At 41.6% G+C, this 21355-nt stretch overlaps 1 protein-coding gene across 2 annotated transcripts in view; it reads left to right on the top strand.

The window, feature by feature from the left end:
- Positions 1-21355, top strand: part of MPP2 (MAGUK p55 scaffold protein 2) — a 1397885-nt gene that overhangs the window by 1254069 nt on the left and 122461 nt on the right. For both annotated transcript variants that reach the window (XM_044055155.1, XM_044055154.1), the window contains one exon: positions 804-932. In XM_044055155.1, the coding sequence (XP_043911090.1) occupies positions 804-932 (129 nt within the window). The remainder of the gene's footprint in view (positions 1-803; positions 933-21355) is intronic.

Raw genomic sequence — 21355 nt, 5'->3', positions numbered from 1 at the left:
TCTGCTGATTCACCATGAGAGCTAGGATCAGTGATAAAACTTTATCTTTTTGAGTCTAGCAGTGTTTTATGTATTTGCAAAGTGAATGAGCTGGTAAGTACTCCTGTAGTGTGCACAGTGAAATATATATATTCAACATGTGAAGGCAGTAATACAGAATTCTGAAGTTTTTTAAGTTTGCAAGTATTATCAAGGTGAAATCCTGACTGCAAAGGGAAAGACATTTAAAACTGCCCCAAAAGTATAAAGGTGGGGTGTCAGTATACAAGACAGAGATTTGCATATATAGCTATGTATGCTTTAGTAAGGCTAGAGACATAACAGTGTCACTATATGGCTTTTGCGGACATTGGTAGTACACTGTTGCTGCAGTGCTAAGTGACATCATACACTGTTGCTGCAGTGCTAAGTGACATCATACACTGTTGCTGCAGTGCTAAGTGACATCATACTCTGTTGCTGCAGTGCTAAGTGACATCATATACTCCAGATATAAACACTGTGATCATGATTAAAGCTAAAGCTTGATAATATCTGAGAATGTGCAGCAGATTCTGACTCAAGGAGGGAGACAACTTTTTTCTAGGCTGAAAGTTTTGTAGATCGATTTAAAATGCTTAAAACATTTGTCAATAATGTAAATGATCCTAGATTTTTTTTTCTATAGACTTGGAAATGCAGCAAAGATTTGCATGTCTTTAATAAGTATACTGAAGGTTCATGAAAAGACTAACTTAATTTCTTATGATGTGACTCTGCAGTCAATACGTTATAATGTTTTTTCTTCTCCATTTCCCCCAAAGGCAATAAAAGTGCTGCGGACAGCAGAATTTGTTCCGTATGTGGTGTTTATTGAAGCAGCAGATGTCAATACTCTTCGAGTGATGAACACGACAGCAATCGAATCTGGAGTGGGAACCAAACAGTTAACAGTGAGTAACATCTGGAAATCTGTGGGTTTATGTTTTCTTCTGCTACAGAAGGCCATGCTGCTGTTGATAGGAACTGCGGATGAGAAACTTAATCTGTTTGTATATCCTTCTTTGCACATTACTGCTGGTGGGATTAAGACAGGAGTTCTACTTGGAATTATGAGAGGAGCTAAAAGAAAAATATAGAGCCTTCTGTTTAATCCAGAATTTTGTTTAAATGTATGAGTGTATTTAAGTATAAAGCAAACTTAACAAAAACACAATTTTGCATGTTATTAGGATTATCCAGCAAACTGCTGTTGGATGAGAGGACTCTCTGTGCTGGAAGGTATGGACACGAGACATTAGAGTCAAGACATTTTCACCATTGTATTTACTACTGTACATATATTTCCTTTACGTCATTCTGCACAGCTTACCATATGGTATACCACTATAGTCACAGACAATACTATAGTTCAGCTCAGAGGATTAGCTCGGCCTTTTAGAGCCCAGGGTAAAAACCTTGTTTGCAACTCCTTCCTCCGCCACCAGAGAGCATTTTTTTTTTTTAACAGGGATGGTAAAAAAATGCCTTGACAACAACTTTTCACAAAAACATGAGACTAAGATGCTCAAAAGCATATCCAAACAGGAAGTTTTTATTGAAAATGTAATGCATTTTCAGAGTTAACCATGTAACTGCCATGTGATGCATAATCAAGGACAGCATAGCTTTAGCACTTTAAAGAAACCCCACAGATATTAAAAATAAAGCAAAATTCAGCACCATCCACATTTCTTTGTAGGTACAGTCCAAATGTTAACAGGAGCATAACAAATGATCATACCTATCAACCTTTTAGTGTAGGAAATCTAGACAAAGTCAAAAGTAATGGAGAGAGAAAGCCCCAAAAATATGGGCAGATTTTAGATATTGCTCTTATAAACTTAAAAATTACTAGATTAAACGATTTTGTGTTACCATGCATTTTCTGAAGAATATGAAGTCTGAAACTCAAATGTGTCATTCTTTACTGGATTCATTCCTTACTAATTTGCCAGAAAACCAGAAATTTTATGCAGAACAGGCCAAAAATATGAGGCAAAAATCTGGACATTCTGTGAAACTCTGGACAGTTGAGAGGTATGCAAATTATACTTTTAATAGCTAGGTAAGTATAAACTGAAACAGAGAAGAATGTGAACAAACTGCGGCTGTGCCACAAACAGCAAAATCACGGGCCAGGGGAGAAGCAGCTGAAATATACATCCTGAGCCTTTACATTATATATAGGTGTATATTGCACAAAAAAACGTTAGTATTCATTGCCACACCATTTGTAGCTAAAGTTTACATCATATTGACAGCTCCTTATAACACAATGTTTTAATAGTCAGTACTACTTCAGTGAACATTGTATCATTTACACAGCAATGTGTGGTTTATTGTCTGCTAGGAGTCTAAACAAGAAACTCCACTACCTATAAGCTTGATTCATCCTAGAGAATGCTGACATCTGTGCGGTCACTGAAACATGGTTTAAAGCCGTGAAGAGCACACCAACAGTGCAAGGTTATAATGCCTTCTCCACATTTAGACCAGCTACTTCACAGGCAGAGACTAAAGGTGGAGGTGTCTGTTTACATCAAAAATAAATATACATCAAGGCTGGTCAAACACGACAATGCACTTCAGCTGCTCCATGTTCAAATCACCATCGACAAAATCCAATGCCACTCCTTGTGAGCTATAGGCCTCCCTCTGTGACTCAGGAAACTCATACCATGTATTCAAACTTATTAGAAACACTAACCATCCAACCTAACACCATATTCACGGCTGACTTTAATTACCTCACTATTGACTGGAAATCCTATATGACATCAAATGTAGAGTCACAGAGTTTCCTGAATTTTGTAAACACAACCTCCCTGAACCAGATAGTCAATACACTAACTAGGGGTGCAACCAATATTTTTTGGGCACTTCTTTTCAAAGTTCTGCAGTATCCTAATTGTTTTTGCTTGATTGATTTAGATATATATATATATATATATTTGCTGGCTTCTGATCTGTGCTGAAAGTGTTATTTTTCTCCCACCCCTATTCCTGCTGTGTTAAATACTGGTCAAACAACTTGTGTGTTTTATCTGATTATCTCAAGGCTTGCTAGTATAATTAATATTCCCTGTGTGTTACCTCTGCATTCATTGCTTGAAACTCCTTGAGTTCTGACTGAGAGTGCTACTGAAACAATTCGAAATATAAAGTGATAAGTATATTTTTTGGGCATTTCCTTTCAAAGTTCTACAGTATCCTAATTGTTTTGGCTTGACTGATTTAGATATATATATTTGCTGGCTTCTGATCTGTGCTGAAAGTGCTATTTTTCTCCCAGCCTTATTCCTGCTGTGTTAAATACTGGTCAAACAACTTGTGCTCCCCACCCTCCCTCCCTATTGGTGTCTTCTTGTTGTACTTGGTGGCTTTGCAATTGCCCGCCCCTACTGTGTATTTCATCTGTGACACTCCTCCCAGTCTAGTGTTGTTAGCTCATTCTATCTAATACAGAGAGGGAAAAATTGCACTTTATTCATCTGCTTTTACTGTATTTGTGTTTCTTCCAACTTTATTTATTTTGCTTTTGCCTCTGCTTGAAAGTACTCAATTGTACTTATTCTGCTGCATTTATTACTGCTTGGTAGTAGCCTGATTAAATTGTGACTGTTATTCTAAGCCTTTTGGTTTAAGCACTTAGGCTTAAGACCAGTTGTTTTACATTAAGGTTTGTGGTCTGCACTGTTGTGGCAGGGCAGGTAGCTTACATCCTTCTAAGTTGGGAATTGCTGATTGAAGGCTCAGTGTCTGTTATTCTAAAAGTGTATTAGCTCTGGTTTAAGCACTTGGGCTTCAGGCCAGTTATTTTACATTAAGAAGGTCTGTGGCCTGCAGTCTTGTGGGAGGAGAGGCTAGATTCTGCCCTTCTGAGCTGGGAATTTCTGGTTAAAGGCTTATTGTGCCTGCTTAATTGAACTGCTTCTTTCTGAAATTAGTGCACCTTGTTTGCTGTAGCATAGACTAGATTCAGGCCTGCTGAATCTAGCTTTGTTTGTACAGTTTGAGCACTGATCCAGGCCATCATTTTTGGAGAAGGTTCCCATGCACCCTAGTGGCAGGAGTGTGCAGTTAGAATTTGTCTGATTGAAGACTGCTGGAACAGGACTCAGTTATGAGCGTTTTATTGGTTAATTTGGTAATTTGTTTAAATCAGTTTGCTCATTTTCTATTGTTATATATAAAAAAAGAGAAAAATTGCACTTTATTCATCTGCTTTTACTGTATTTGTGTTTCTTCCTACTTTATTACTTTATTTTGCTTTTGCTGCCTGTTCTTAAAAGTAATTAATTGCATTTATTCTGCTGCATTTATCACTGCTTGTTAGTAGCCGATTAAATTATAACTGTTATTGTAAGCCTTTGATTTATGCACTTGGGCTTCAGACCAGTTGTTTTACATTAAGAAGGTTTCTGGTCTGCACTGCTGTGGCAGGGCAGGTAGCGTACATCCTTCTAAGTTGGGAGTTGCTGATTGAAGGCTTAGTGTATGTTATTCTAAAGTGCATTAGTTCTGGTTTAAGCACTTGGGCTTTGGGCCAGTTATTTTACATTAAGAAGGTGTGGTCTGCACTCTTGTGGGAGGAGATGGTAGAGTCTTCCCTTCTGAGCTGGGAGTTTCTGGTTAAGGCTTATTGTGCCTCCTTATTTGAACTGTTTCTTTCGGAAATCGGTACACCTTGTTTGCTGTAGCATAGACTAGATTCAGACCTGCTGAATCTAGCTTTGTTTGTATAACTTGAGCACTAATCCAGGCCATCTTTTTTGGAGAAGGTTCCCCTGAACCCTAGTGGCAGGAGTGTGCAGTTACAACTTGTCTGATCAAAGAATGCTGGAACAGGGCACAGTTTTTAGCTTTTATTGGTTAATTTGTTTAAATCGGTTTGCTCATTTGCTACTGTTTTATTTATATATATATATATATATATATATATATATATATATATATATATACATACATACACTTTATGCATTGCCGCTTAGTTAAGGTTAAACTATTCCCGGTGCCATAAAGTCTGCTCTTCAAATTGTCCCTTAGAACTAGTCAGTTTTTAATTTTAGCACTCAAACCTGTTTCTCTGAGCTCAGCACTTGTTCAGAACTCGTTGTAAGCACTAAATAAGTTACTAATTATGAGCACTCAACTTTTCTCACTTATCTACTTACTAAATAGCACCTATCCAGGCATGTCTAAGGGTCAGCTCACTGCATTTTCTCCTGTCTACCTGATGAATCTTGGCATCTTGGGGCAATGTAGCAATTGCCTCATGTACACAGACAACCCTCTCCTCCTACCACCCAACACTACAACCTATGAGAGATGCACTTACATAGCCAAACTGGAAGCAAAGCTTTTTTCACCCAAGACTGGACTAGACAGTCAAGAGGAGAAGCTAAACACTTGCACCGCACCACACTCATCACATAGTCCCTCAAAACCTACACTATCAAAATACACACATAGAAACACAAAACATGCAGCTACATTCACAGAGGATCTCAATAAAAACCTGCCCAAGCAACAGAGCCCTCCAAAGCAGAAGCACAAGCAACCTCCACAACCCAAATGATACACAGCCCATAAACTCAGTGTGACACTCAACCACAGCCCATAAGGCATAATAACGTACCCAATACTCTAGTCATAGGTGACTCCATAGTCGGGCACACTGATGTTCCACTCACCAGGCTAAACAAGGAGAAAGTTACTGTCAGCTGCCTGTCAGGTGCCAAGATCCACCACATAATGCAATCACTCAGGTCACTCCACAACAAGTACAAATATGACTCTGTCATTGTCCATGTTGGTGTGAATGACCTGAGATGTACCTCCCTGGATGACATAAAAAGAGACATGGAGGAGCTCTCCTATCTTGTAGCCCAGGCAGGTATGACCCTAGCCCTGAGTAGCATCCTGCCATCACCCAGAATGATACCACAGTACAAGGACAAAATGATTGACTTCAACAATTGGCTAAGCTTCTGGTGTTATTCTAAGGGGTTCCAGTATCTGTCTGCCTGGGATGACATGACTGACAGACCATGATGCTTTGTCAGAGATGGCCTGCACCTGTTGCCCTTGGAATTCCAGATACTGGCTAAGGCACTTGCAACCCCTATAGTGCCTTTTTTAGGCAAGGTTCAAATGACAAATTCACCACCATAACAGGTACAAGCAAGCAAAATCTGAGGGCATTGCTATTCAATACTAGAAGTCTAAACCTCAAAATGCACTCACTTGAGGCACTTCTTAAAATGGAGAACATCGACATCTGTGCAGTGTCAGAGACCTGGTTCAAGGCTCCAGAGAGCACCCCTGCATTACCAGGCTATAATTCATACCACACCATTTGACCACCTAACCTGGACTGAAATACTAAAGGTGGAGTGTGTCCATATTTATTAAGGATATCCACACCTCTAGGCTAGTTGCTCAGCATAATGCATCCAAAATCATCCAAGTGCAACTAACTCTGGGCAAGACCGCAATCCAAATTGTAGCTTGCTACAGGTCCCCCACCATTCCCCAGGATTCCCACTCCTCATTTATTGATACACTGGAAAATATTAGGGTACAGCTCAAAACCCTAACAATGGGTGATTTCAACTACCCCACCATGAACTCGGAAAACTACTCATGTTCCAACTCTTTTGCTCAACGTTTTCTGGAATTCATAAATTCCAATGCCTTGGATCAACGTATCGACACCCCCATCAGGGGCAGCAATATCCTAGACCTGGTCATTAAACCAATATGGGTGACTGGTGTTCCACACCAAAGGTCAATTCCTCGTTGGTCAGATCCGACCACAAGCTAATCACCCTAGACATCCACATCCCACCCCCGCCCCCTACCAGGGAAACTACCAAAGCCAACTTCATGCTTCTTAAGACAGAAGTGGCAAACTTCCTGACACCCATGCAGATGGACAATAGAGGTACAACTGCTAAATCCTACACAAATACACTTTATAAGCACTTACACAAGTGCATGGATTGTGCTATCCCTAACAGAACCAAGATGATATTCTCCAAAATAAATTAAGCCAATTTGGTGGTGCCCTGCCATAAACATACTCTACAACAGAAGAAAGAAACTGTTGCAAAAAAGAGTAATATCCCATGATTGGAGGAACTCCCTGGTCAGCCTCAGTAAGAAGCCGAGATCCCTCATAAAATCCTCCAAAGCTAGTTACAAAAACAAAATTGCCACTGATTCTAAAGATAACCACAAAGCATTCTATAGCTATGTCAAGCATCTCAATGACAACACTCAGATCTGCTCTGAGTTACAGCACAATGGCACTAAATGTACAGAACCAACTGATCTTGCCAACATCCTGGCAGATAGGTTCAGTGCTAATTTTACCCCCCTCTCACCCCCTAAAGGACCCATCTCTATACCGGAAGAATGCAAAGTTCCTATAATCACGACTGCACAGGTAAAACCCACACTCTCCAAAGCCAAGAACACAGCATCCATGGGACCTGACAACATCCAAGGCTGCATTCTACACAAACTATAGAATGAACCGGCACTCCACCTAATTACAAAGTTCAATCATAGCCTCACCTCAGGCTTTGTGCCCACTGAATGGCGCACAGCAATGGTTATCCCACTCCACAAAGGGGGGAGCCACCACAGACCCTGGCAACTACTACCCCATTAGCCTGACAAGCCTGGTCTGCAAGGCCATGGAACATATCATCATGGAACTTATAAACAAAGACACTGGTAATCTCCAAACTCTGGACCCTACCCTGTTCGGGTTTGTAAAAGGCAGATCATGTCTCCTAAATCTGATAGACTTCTTTGAAGCAGTCACCAAAGCTGTAGATGAGGGTAAGGTGGTTCACACAGCCTATCTAGGTCTTGCCAAGGATTTTTGACACCATCCCCCACTCTGGAATTATAGATAAACTCACTAAACTAGGTATAACTCCCTATGTCACAAGATGGGTTGCCAACTGGCTCACTGACAGAACCCACACTGTGAAAGTAGCAGACTCCAAATCCGACTTCAGACCAGTGACAAGTGGACTACCACAGGGTTCAGTCCTGGGTCCTATCCTGTTTGGTATCTACTTCTCAGAAGTACAGGCTAACAAAGTTCGCAAATGACTGCAAACCAGGAGCCATAATCGAAACTTCTAACGATGTGGACATCCTACAAAAGGGCCTCATTGAGACAGATGCCTGTTGTCAAAGCTATGGCCTCAAGCTCAATGCCAAAAAGTGCATTGACATGCCCTTTGGTAAAAACTCTGTACCCATGAACTACCACATAGGCGGTAGTCTACTTAACACCGAAAGTGTGATAAGAGATCTTTGGATACAGGTGGACAGTAGTATCTCCTTTGATAATCACATTGCCATTGTAGTCAGGAAATCCTTCTACATGGCACACCTCTTCACAAAAGGTTTCTCATCCAGGAAAAAAGAGGTCATTGTTCCCCTCTACTCGTCACTCATTAGACCCATTATAGATTACAATGCCACTTTTGGTATGTATCTCACAAGACATCTACAACAACTGGAAAGGCTGCAGAAATACCTCACAAAGATGATTACTGGCCTCAAACAGATGCCCTACGCAGACTGTCTCAAAAAAACTCCAGCTTTACTCCGTCGCATATAGGTTCATAGGTTCATACTAGGCTATCTGCCCTAGGGCATTTATAAGCCTAGCCAGAGTGTGTTTGGCTTTCACCACCCATTTTAAATTAATTTTGTCATGCCTTTTTTTGAGGTTAGTATACTGTGCCTCTGTCTAACAGTGACACAGAAGTGATAGCCGGGGTAAACCTACGATCTCCCATCCACTCAAGATTCCTCTTGAAGAGAGTCAATGTGGGACTCTGCATAACCTGGACTGGGATTTTATTCCAGAGTGAAGGGAGCCTCTGGGTTATGAATCTGTCCCTCCAGCATGTCCTATTTATTTCAGTGCTGAGGTTCAAGTCTCTCGAGCGAGTAGCTCGATGGGATTTGGATTTTCTGAGGTGCAGCATGTCCATTAATTCTGGGTTGGACATGGTTTTATACGTCAGGCACAGATCGCCTCTGAGCAGGCGGTATGCCACTGTGTAGAGCTGGAGTTTCTTTAACCGGGCAGCATATGGCATCTGTTTGAGCCCTTTGATCCTCTTGGTGAGGTACTTTTGGGGTCTTTCCAGTTGCTGCAGGTGTCTGGTAAGGTACATCCCAAAAGGGGCATTGCACTCAATTATGGGCCTGATGAGGGATGAGGCTCTCCTTTGAAGTAAAAATAAAACCTGGACCACCAGGTAAACTTGGAATATTCAGGAACTGCACCAAAGCTAACCTCCTACTATTAAATGATAACCTGGCAAAATTTCAAGCCCCCATAAACCCTGAGAACACTGCTGCCTATGCAGAACTGTTCACAGAAACCCTGTACAAGCATGTTAACAGCTGCATAGAGGCAAGTACATAGGTACAAATGGTGTGGCAATGAGTACCCACCAGGAAAAAGCACAGAACTAACTCAAAAAACAAGCCACCCTGATGGAATCACAAAATCGATAGACTTTATAACAGAAATTAGAAAATCATGGCAAAAATTAGGAGGTGCAACACCCAGCACTATAAAAGAACTCTCAAACTAAACAAACAACTCAGAGGACAAATAAAGTCTACCAAAGCCACGTTTGATGTAACTTTGGCCTCCCAGGTCAAAGACAACCACAAAGCATTCTTTAGCTATGTCCACAACCTCAAAGGCAATACACAATTGTGTGCAGAGCTCATTGTAAATGGAGCCACCTATAATGAGCCAGAAGATATAGCAAACCTCCTGGCCGGTAAATTTAGCTCCAACTTTAACCTTCTCTCCCCCTCAACCTTCCATCAGGAAATACCATCAAATATAACTCCCCTACTATTACTAGGAAATGGGTCCTTAATGTTCTCTCTAAGTCCAAGAACACTGCATCGATGGTCCCAGACAGTATCCCAGGATCCCTTCTAAGTAGCATGAAACATGACCTATCAGGGCCTCTGGAATTACTATTAAACTGTAGCATCCAAACAGGCTTCATGCGTCATGAATGGAGGGTCTATATTAAATCATCAAATGCTTAGAAAAGCGAACAATGATTTATCGACCCCATGTAAGCGAAAGCTTATAAACTCGAATGCTTAGAACAGAGATTTTTTTCGAAGGGGAAAAAAATTGCTGTTCCAAAAAAAAAAAAACCACTTAAAAAACATAACATAAAGTAGGGTGGCTTCACCGCCAACACCCCCCGACGTGAGGGGCTGTGCCACCCACACCCCTTACTTAAATATACCAACTCCGAGATCACACTACAGTGATGAAAACTGCAAAGCAATGGACTCAGTCAAGTGATTTCTTTCCCAGGGAAAGAATTCACTGATATGCCACTTCGTCATTTTGCCTTTTCGTCTTTTCAAGTTCGACCAAGACACATTCCAAAGAATGCATCTTCGGTCATCTAATAGGAATCCTGAATGGAGAACCGCAACAGTCATCCCTCTGCACAAAAGTGGGCAATCTACAGACCCTGGAAACTATAGACCTGCAATGTCTCACTAGTATTATATGTAAAGCCATGGAAATAATTATCATGGAAATGATCAATAGAGCTATAGTAAACCTCCAGACACTGGACTCAACCTAGTTTGGCAGCTATGTCTCTAATGGACGCAGGCAACCTGTAAATGATTCATCTCCCAGGCCCCTGCTTGTAAATGTTTCATCTTCCAAACCCCTGGTTACACTTATCAAGGGTATCAGACTTGTCAGAGATTTGGGATGCATGGCTAGGCTTAAAAAGGCCCTTGTGGTCATTAGCCTATGAACCTATAACCCAGTGGCTTAATAAGATACCAGTCACTTACACTGTGTGTGTTTACTGCTTACCAACAGGGTTGTGGTCTACTAGACAATACAGGCTGTATCTCAGAGTGCCTTATTTCAGTAATAAAATGACCCCTACACAGAACAAATAAATAAAGATAAATGCAAAGTGTAAGCAAGAAAGCAACAAAAGAAATCAAAAATTATTGGAAAGAAGAAAAATAGTCCCTTTGATTAAATTCTGACAGTATGTGAGTCATACTGGGTTTATCTCATACACACAAGGTATAGGGTTTGATTCTTACCTTTGGGATGGGAAATTTGGCTAGGCTTAAAATGGCCCACAAGGGCAGATAGCCTAGTACTAAGCTATGAACGTATACACATAAACATGCATGTGTGACATTTGGTACTGCACAAAACAAACCAAGGTGGTTATATATCCGTTTTACATGCTGGTCATCAATTAAAGAAGCGTCTGAGCTAATCATCAATAAAGGAAGTGTCTGAGCTATAATTAGCTTCATTTAATTATAACAGACACTTTATAAAAAAAAAAACAGTAATAATCCTAAATATTCTGTGTGGAGTCTGCATGTCCTCCCCGCGGTCAAGTGGCGTTCGAAAGACATGCGTAAATGGGTGTGCCTTCGTTGAAGGTTGGGTGTCGGGCTGGCAACTCGGCACCATAAAAATCTACTGCCAATCATTAGCAGACCGGAGTTCTGCTGTGGCGACCCCTAACCGGAAAAAGCCAAAAAAGACAAACAACAACAGCAACATCAAATCCAATAACTTTTTGTATACTGCTTTACAAATACGTATCATATTTTATGACGTTCTTCAGCTGCTTAAACACCAAAGGAAGAAGAAAGATTTCCAAAGCCTTACACAGATCGGTGGCTCAGGCATGCAGTGTAATTTCTTATTCTGCAAATTTGCAGTACTCAGGATTATTTCAAAGTAATCTGATGGACATACCTCAATAAGCCTATTGAGAATACACAATGCAGTGAGGCCCCATTTTTGATTGATTTTTCTCCTTAGTCTATTGAGGCAACGACAGCCTTTCGGAGTATTAAGCAACATGTGCTGAATACTTGGCCCTTGATCATGCCGTTCAACTGTCCACATTTTCACAAAATGTCTGGATTTTCACCTGATGAAGTTTGTGGTTTTCTGGTAAATCAGTGAGGACTGAACTCATTAAATAATGACATGCATTTGTATGTGTCACATTTCCTTTCCTTCAGGAAATGCACAATAATACAAATCCTGGTATCAAGCTACTTTCCAACTGTACACTTTAGAAGAGCGGTATTTAATACTGTCCCTATTTATGGGCCTTTGACCCCATTATTTAAGCTTTGTCCAGAGTTCTCATGATAAAAGGTTGAGAGGTATGCCCCCTGAAACTGCTTTTATGAGGGACACAGACATATGTTATTTTGTTTTCAGTGACCAAGAAAAGACTAGCAGTATAAATTCGGAGGGTGTGAGTAGCTCACCCCAACATTGGGGAGGTAGAGGAGCCTGCCCACTGCAAAAACACTTTATTTCAGTGACGCTGATCATGGAGGGGTTTAATCTTCTGAGAAAGGGTTTGCTGTATCCTTGTATTAAAAATCATTAAGAATATACATGCAAATTATGTTTGGCTGTGCTGCATAGCTTTCTTTCCTCCTTTAAATGTTCTGACAATCCCTTCATTATTTTATCTGTGTATGCACAAGCACTCAAATGACATCAGAATAAACCATTTCCCCCAATGATCCCTTCAGCAGTCTGCCATGTATGCAGAAGCACCAAAATGAAACATTTCCCTGATAACCCCTTCAGCAGTTTGTCCAAGATTGCAGAAGAAGCATACTAGTAAGTAATCCTACTTACGTGAGAGACTTGGTCTTTTTTTCTCTCCTAGTCAGACACCAGATCCACCCACAGTGAGCAATTTAGATTTTGGAAAATGTTACATCCCTCAGCTCACTGTGAGAACCAGTGACATAGCCCAATGAAATGTCTTACTTGACATCAGCACTTTACTTACACAGCCAGTCTTAGCCTTTTTGGGGGTGGTGTCCAAGCAAGATACTATAAGCAGGCACAGGAGGCACACAGGAGCATCTCAGACATCCGTTTAGAACATATACGTGCTATTTCCCTTAAAAGGGAGAAAAAAAAAGATTAAAAGTATTTTTTTATTTGATATCGGGCAGATGAACCCTGGACAAAACAACACCCAGGGTGATTTCCCTGTTCACCTCACCCTAGTTCCACTACGGGTTCAGCTGTGGCTCAGTAATAGCATGTTCACACTTCACTCCATTTGCACAGAATGAATATCTGAATGCTTAGGTTCCTAGAAGGACTAAGATGTAAATGTGGTGTTAGAATGTTACTGTTGTGGTACAGTGCCACTGTTGTGTGGCAGTGTCATCTCTGTGGTTCTAGTGAATACTTAGCTTTGATGACATAAGCAGGCAGTAAGGAGAATACAGCTGCAACAAGAGACTGCCAAATGTTTATCACCATGTGAAGATCACATTTCTGTACTTTTAGTGATTGAAGGTTTCTGCAACCAAGAAGCTGGGTCTAAAGAAAGATCCCGATGCCATGGAAATTGTTTTTTAAGTTCATTTCTCTACGTTTAATGCAACTTTTTTTTGAAATATTGGTCTTGGTGCCCTTATGCAATAGTTTTCTGATTTAATGAAACAATGCCCATTCTGTAAGAAAGTTTCAGCTATATACAAGCTCTGTTTTAATTTTTACTTCTGCTCTGTAGTGCCCCCAGCAGGTATAATAGGGTGTGCAATTTGATGGCGTTTGGGGTGTCAGAATGTAATGAGTGTATCTCTGTACTGTAAATATTAACTGTTTGTTAGGTTACTTTTCTGTTGACCATGCAATTTGTCCGGGAAACAAGCTGAAATAAATAAATAATTTTGATGAAGAATTCTTTTGAAAGCCAGAAATAATGGAGGAGGAGGAAATAAAAGGTTCAATTTAGTGACAATTTCTAAATATTGCTCTAATTCATTTAAAAAGTTAGTAAAAAAGAAAATGCATGTTGCTGCAATACATATTGAACAGTAAAAAAAAAGTCATGAAACTCAGTGACATTATTGACTGTAATTTTCAGTGATTTACCAGAAAGTCAAACATTTTACAAGGGATTGGACTAAACTATGAGGCAAAATCAGGGACAGTCGGCAGGTGTGTGATCAGAAGTCAAATGAGCTGCCTGTAGGAATGCTTATAGTTAGTTTCTTTGTACTGTTTATTGCAACAGTAGCATTACTGTCTGCACTCCACAAAAAGCATGGGCATTGTATCACCACAGTCAGTGAATGCAGTGTAACATGGAGACGGTTCTGCATACTTTGGTAAAACACAGTATTGATAGGATAGGTAATGTGTGATATTATAAAAATGAAATATTTTTGTATTGTCACACCCATGAGACTAGAGCAGTACTTTTTGCAAATATGCCTACATCTCCATGTTAGTGGTCATATAATTGCGAATATAAGGACAGTAGAAGAATGTGGGGCACAATCTCCCTAAACCTGGTTTACTTTGACAATTACAAGTACATGTTCGACGGAAATGGAAATGTCGAACCACAGTTGGTTGATTCCCATTTTCACCGACCTGCACTATTGCGTGCACAGTTTAGTGAATGCCACTGTGCATTTGCACATATGTCATCGGAGTTATGACTACAGATCACAGTACAGTGGGGATCAAGAAATTACCCTTTTCCCCACTGCAGTGCGATCTCAGAATTGGAATATATTATTTGCAGGGGGTTACATTACGTGATATGCAGTAGTGACATGCAACACAGAATGTTGAAAGTGTGAATTCAGATATTCTGTCCTAATTAATGTGCTGCACTTCATACATCTTAGGTTCATAGGTTCATACTAGGCTATCTGCCCTAGGGCATTTATAAGCCAAGCCAGAGTGTGTTTGGCTTTCGCCACCCATTTTAAATTAATTTTGCTATGCCCTTTTTCGAGGTTAGTATACTGTGCCTCTGTCTAACAGTGACACAAAAGTGATACCCGGGGTAAACCTATGATCTCCCATCCACTCATCAAGATTCCTCTTGAAGAGAGTCAATGAGGGACTCTGCCTAACCTGGACTGGGATTTTATTCCAGAGTGAAGGGAGCCTCTGGGTTATGAATCTGTCCCTCCAGCATGTCCTATTTATTTCATTGCTGAGGTTCAAGTCTCTCGAGCGCATAGCTCGATGGGATTTGGATTTTCTGAGATGCATCATGTCCATTAAGTCCGGGTTGGACATGGCTTTATACGTCAGGCACAGATCGCCTCTGAGCAGGTGGTATGCCACTGAGTAGAGCTGGAGTTTCTTTAACCAGGCAGCATATGGCATCTGTTTGAGCCCTTTGATCCTCTTAGTGAGGTACTTTTGGGGTCATTCCAGTTGCTGCAGGTGTCTGGTAAGGTACATCCCAAAAGGGGCATTGTACTCAATTATGGGCCTGATGAGGAATGAGTAAAGAGGCACAATGACCTCCCCTAATCTAGATGTGAATCCCTTCATGATTAGGTGGGCTATATAAAGTGTTTTTCTAACCACTTTGGCTATGTGGTTGTCAAATGAGAGATTGCTATCAGCTTGGGTCCCCAGGTCCCTAATTACTTCTTCTGTACTTAATGGATTACCACCTATGTGGTAATTTGTGGGCACTTTATTTTTGCCAAAGGGGATGACTATACACTTTTTGACATTTAGCTTGAGGCCATGGCTCTGGCACCAGTTGTCTGTTTCTATGAGGCCCTTTTGGAGGATGCTTGTGTCGGCTGAAGAGTCAATTATGGCACCCAGTTTGCAGTCATCTGCGAACTTGGTCAGCCACAGTCCTTCCGTGTTTGCCTGTACCTCTGAGAAATATATACCGAACAAGAGAGGTCCCAGGACTGAGCCTTGTGGGACGCCACTTGTAACTGGTTTGGAGTCTAACATGGCTCCAACAACTCTAAACATGTGGGTTCTGTCCTTAAGCCAGTTTGCAACCCATCTAGTGACATAGGGGTTTATATTTAAGCTGGTGAGCTTATCTATAATGCCCGAGTGGGGTATTGTATCGAAGGCTTTTGCGAGGTCCAGGTAGGCTGTGTGAACCACCTTCCCCTCGTCAATGGCCTTGGTGACTGTTTCAAAGAAATCAACCAGGTTTAAGAGGCAGGATCTGCCCTTAACAAAGCCGAACTGGGTAGGATCCAGTGTCTGTAGGTCCCCAATATCTTTATTTATGAGGTCCATGATGATCCTTTCCATAGCTTTGCAGACCAAGCTAGTCAGGCTTATGGGGCGATAGTTTCCAGGATCCGTTGAGGCACCACCTTTGTGGAGAGGGACCACTGTTGCTGTACGCCACTCTTTGGGTACATATCCTGTAGCAAGGCTGAGACTGAACAGTAGTTTTATGTTTGGGTTTAGCTCTTCTTGGAGTTCATGTAGGATGCAGCCCGGGACACCGTCTGGTCTCATTGATGCTGTGTTTTTTGCTTTGGAGAGGGTGGCTCTTACCTGAGCATCTGAGATGTCAGGGGGGCAGCACTCTGCTAGGATAGATATTCGCCCTTTTGGTGGGTGGGGGGGAGTTTGCGCTGAACCTGTCAGCTAGGATGTTGGCAATGTCTGTGTGTTCGGTGTATTTTTTGTCATTTTGGACTAATTCTGAGCATATCTGGGAATTCCCACCCAGGTTCCCAACATAACTAAAGAAAGCCTTGCGATTATCCTTAGTGTCCTGTGCAATTTTTCTCTCAAAGTTGGCCTTAGACGATTTTATGAGTGCCCGTAGTTTTTTGCTAATACTGATCAGAGATGCCTTCCCTTTTGGGATTTTGCTCTATCATGTAGTAGCTTCCTCCTTCTATTGTATAGTTTGTTTATGGCTGGGGTCCACCAGACAGGATGTCTGCCTTTGGAGGATTGGGTCTTGGTTTTATTTGGGATTGCATGATCCATGCATTCCTGAAGGTGTTCATAGAATGCGTTTATAAAGGATTCTGCGGTCTGGGCCGTATTCTCCACAGTCCCGGGGGCTTTGAAGGATTCCACCTCGGTTTTGAGGAGTGTGAAATTTGCTTTAGAGAAATTTTTCACTGTGGTTTTCTAGCCAGGGGGTGGGGTCGGGATGTGAATATCCAGTGAGATTAGTTTATGGTCTGATCTTACCAGTGAGGGATACACTTCTGGTCTGGAGCATAGAGTCCCCATGTTGGTGATGATCAGGTCCAGTATGTTTTCCCCTCTTGTGGGAGTGGTAACAACTTGTTCCATAGCATTTGAGTTTATAAATTCTAGGAACCTTTGGGCTAGGGTGTTGGAGCTAGAGTAATGCTCCCAGTCTATGTCTGGGTAGTTGAAGTCACCCAATATAATGGTGTTTGGAGAGACCTTCATATTTTCCAGTGTTCTCAGGAAGGCCGAGTGGGGTTCCTGGGTTTGGGAGGGTGGTCTGTAGCAGGCTATAAACTGGAAGGCAGTTATACCCACTGTTAGTTGCACATGGATAGTCTCTGATGCTTCGTGCTGTGCCACCAACCTGGAGGTGTGGGTATCTTTGATGAATATTGACAACTCCCCCTCCTTTTGTGGTTCAGTCCAAGTTTTGGGGCCGAAAAGCATGGTATGAGGTATAACCTGGTAGTGCTGGGGTGCTCTCGGGAGCCTTGAACCAGGTTTCTGTTACTGCACAGATATTGATGTTCTCCATGCTAAGGAGAGTTTTGACTGCGTACATCTTGAGGTTTAGACTTCTGGCATTGAGTAGCATTACTCTTAGTTTCTTATCTATTGTGATACCTATGGAGGTGGGTTTGTCTTTTGAGCCTTGCCTAAAAAAGGCACTATGAGGGTAGCAAGAGCCTTTGCCAATATCCAAAAGCCCAGGGGTGACAGGTGCAAGCCATCCCTAGCGAAGCATCGTGGCTTGTCGAGCATGTCATCCCAGGCTGACAGGCATTGGATCCCCTTTGAATGACACCAATACTTAAGCCAGTTGTTGAAATTGATCATCTTGTCTTCATATTGTGGCATCATTCTTGGTGAGGGTAAGATGCTACTCAAGGTCAGGGTCATATCGGCCTGGGCTACATGCTCAGACAGCTCCTGTATGTCTCTTTTCATGTAGTCCAGGGAGGTACGTCTCAGGTCATTCACACCAGCATGGACAATGACTGAGTCATATTTGTACTTGCCTTGGAGTGACCTGAGTGCGTGTGTTATGTGGCGGATCCTAGCGCCTGACAGGCAGCTAACCATGACCTTCTCCTTGTTCAGCCTGGTGAGCGGGACGTCAGTGTGTCTGACGATAGAGTCACCTATTACAAGTGTATCAGGTGTTTTGTTTAGCCTTAGGGGCTGTGACTGTTCGGCACACTGGCTTTGTGAACTATGTGTTGCACGTGTTTTGTTTTGGGGTAGTGGTTGCTTGGGTGTCGGCTTTGGAGGTCTCTGCTGCTTAGTCAGATTTTTATTTAGAGCCTCTGAGTATGTTTTTGTGTGTTTATGTGTTTGGTTTGCTGTCGTGGTAGGTCTATGTGAGACTGGAATTGTAGTGAGTGTGGTTTCCTTCTCCTCCTGACTCGTTATGCCAGTACTGAGTTGAGAGAGCTTAGCCTCCAGTTTGGCTATATGGTTGCATCTCTCACGTGTTGGAATTTGATGGGAGGAGGAGAGGGTTGTCTGTGTACATGAGGCAGTTGTAACATTGCCTCAAGATTCCCAGATTCACCAGCTGGACCAGAGAGGAGATTGACAACTGACCTTTGGACATGCTAGAATAGTATTGGGGATTCCTTTATAATTGAAAAAAAGGGCCAATGGGGAACAAGGTACTCAAGGGGAGTTTGTGAGGGTGTAGTGCTTTTAATTTTTTAGTGCTGACTTAGTGAGCAAGTGCAAGGTAACTTACATGCAATGTGTTACAGGTAACTTAAATGCAAAAATGACAAACAGTAACTTTCTTTCAAGTGAAACAAGGAAATAAGTACAGTAAGCAATGCAGATATCACTAGGGATCCACAGAAGCGCTGAAAAGCTGCATTTTAGGTGGAATTAGCGTTTCAGGCAAATAACAAGCAAACAAACAACAAGCATACAAACAAAGCTAGATTCAGCAGGCCTGGATCTAGTCTATGCTACAGCAAACAAGAGTGCAGACCACAAACCTTCTTAATGTAAAATAACTGGCCTGAAGCCCAAGTGCTTAAACCAGAACTAATACACTTTTAGAATAACAGACACTGAGCCCTCAATCAGCAGTTCCCAACTTAGAAGGATGTAAGCTACCTGTCCTGACACCACAGTGCAGGCCACAAACCTTCCTAATGTAAAACAACTGGTCTGAAGCCCAAGTGCTTAATCCAAAAGACTTAGAATGATAGCTAAACTTAATCAAGTTACTACCAAGCAGTAATAAATACAATTGAATACTTTAAAGAATGCCTGGATTAGTGCTCAAGTTATACAAACAAAGCTAGATTCAGCAGGCCTGGATCTAGTCTATGCTACAGCAAACAAGGTGTACCAATTTCAGTAAGAAGCAGTTCAAATATGCAGGCACTATAAGCCTTTAACCAGAAATTCCCAGCTCAGAAGGGCAGAGTCCAGCCTCTCCTCCCACAAGAGTGTAGACCACGAACCCTCTTAATCTAAAATAACTGGCCTGAAGCCCAAGTGCTTAAACCAGAATAAATACACTTTTAGAATAACAGACACTGAGCCCTCAATCAGCAGTTCCCAACTTAGAAGGATGTAAGCTACCTGTTCTGCCACTACAGTGCAGACCACAAACCTTCTTAATGTAAAACAACTGGTCTGAAGTCCAAGTGCTTAAACTAAAAGGCTTAGAATGAGTTACACCAAGCAGTAATAAATACAATTGAGTACTTTTAAGATGACGCAAAAGCAAAATAAAGTAGGAAGAAACACAAATACAGTAAAAGCAGATACATTTTTTTTTTTTTTTTTAAGTGGAAAGAGAGAAAGGAAAGAGAGAAAGGAGTAGCCAAAACTAAGCTGATTGGCCTTCTCAAATGCTCTCCCTGTACTGGGTAGAATGAGGTAATGACACTAGACTGGGAGGAGGGTCCCAGATCAAATTTACACTAGGGGCGGGCAACTGCAAAGCCACCAACTATAAAAACACTATACCAACACAGAGGGAGGGTGGGAAACAAACTGCAGAAATGTTTCTCACAGCTGAAAAGCAGCAGTGAGCCTTTAAATGAAAGTTATAAACAGCTAAAGGAGCCTCTAGAAAAAAGAGTTTTGAAGATGTGAATGGATTTTGTTCTGTACTTCGATATTCTCATAGTAAACCCTTAAACCTTCGTGTGTGTATGGGGGGGTCATTCCCCACAGCCCCTTCTATGTAATATCTTAATTAGGCAAAGAAAAGACATTTTTGTTGTTGTTCTACAGAAATGGGTGCTTGTCTTTCTCCTTTTCTGTCAAATTCTAAAACAAAAAAATGTGTGCGTGCGTGCGTGCGTGCGTGCGTGCGTGTGTGTGTGTGTGTGTGTGTGTGTGTGTGTGTGTGTGTGTGTAGGGGGGTGGGTAAAAATAAATGTACTTCAATATGTAGTATTTTGGCACTTTTTTTCGTAAATGTACAATCCCAACCACACACGTACACCGTCTGAGTCTAGGATAGCAGAATAGAAGTATCTTACTTTTTTTTTCTTTTTTGCATACTAGCAAAAGGCCAGATAACACATACTGTTATTAAAGTTAATACATTCAGCATGTACACCTGCACTACCAACATGCATCCGTAACTAATGTGAAGCTGGTTGACTGGTACAGAAGGTGCTGCATCCTTCTGTGTTACCCAATGAACCAGGCTCAAGGCTGCGCCCTGCTCTTCAGAATAGTTGACAGGGAAAAATAGGAAAGAATAATCACTAGCTTACCGTTCCTCGTAGAGAGAGTGTGAAGACCCTAGAGTTGTGTGCTTGATCATTTCAGAGGTCACAGCACTATGAAGAACAGCACAAGTAATTAAGGGTGGAGTGGAGAGCATGGCAGACATCTGATTGCAGTGTGCATAAACATGCTGATGTCACCTGTCATCACATACCCCATTCCTTTGCTGCTTGGCTATTAAAGCATAACTGCTGAGCTCTGTCTCACAAAAAATCGGTGGACCAAGTGGTGAGTGTAGAAATATCCGTGATCCCAGTAAGGAATGGTCAGGGGAGACATGAGTTAAGATCGACAATGCTCAATGATTAGTACTGGCTGAGGCCATTCGAGGGGGAAATGATTTAAACAATGTTCTCCTTTATCTTCTTTTTTCTTTTGATATTCGTCTTCTTGTCATTTCCCGTATCTTCAGACCTGCCAGCATCGATGCCTGGGCTTTTGTTTTTCCTGCTACTTCATTATACCTGCTTTCCTCTCCTCTCCTTTTTTTTTTTTTTTTTTTTTTTT

Source organism: Protopterus annectens, chromosome 13.part0, assembly GCF_019279795.1.
Source record: "Protopterus annectens isolate FY-2018-M chromosome 13.part0, PAN1.0, whole genome shotgun sequence".
Lineage (NCBI taxonomy): Eukaryota > Metazoa > Chordata > Ceratodontiformes > Protopteridae > Protopterus > Protopterus annectens.
The sequence above is the reverse complement of the archived record's forward strand: the minus strand, read 5'-3'. Positions and strand labels throughout refer to the sequence as shown.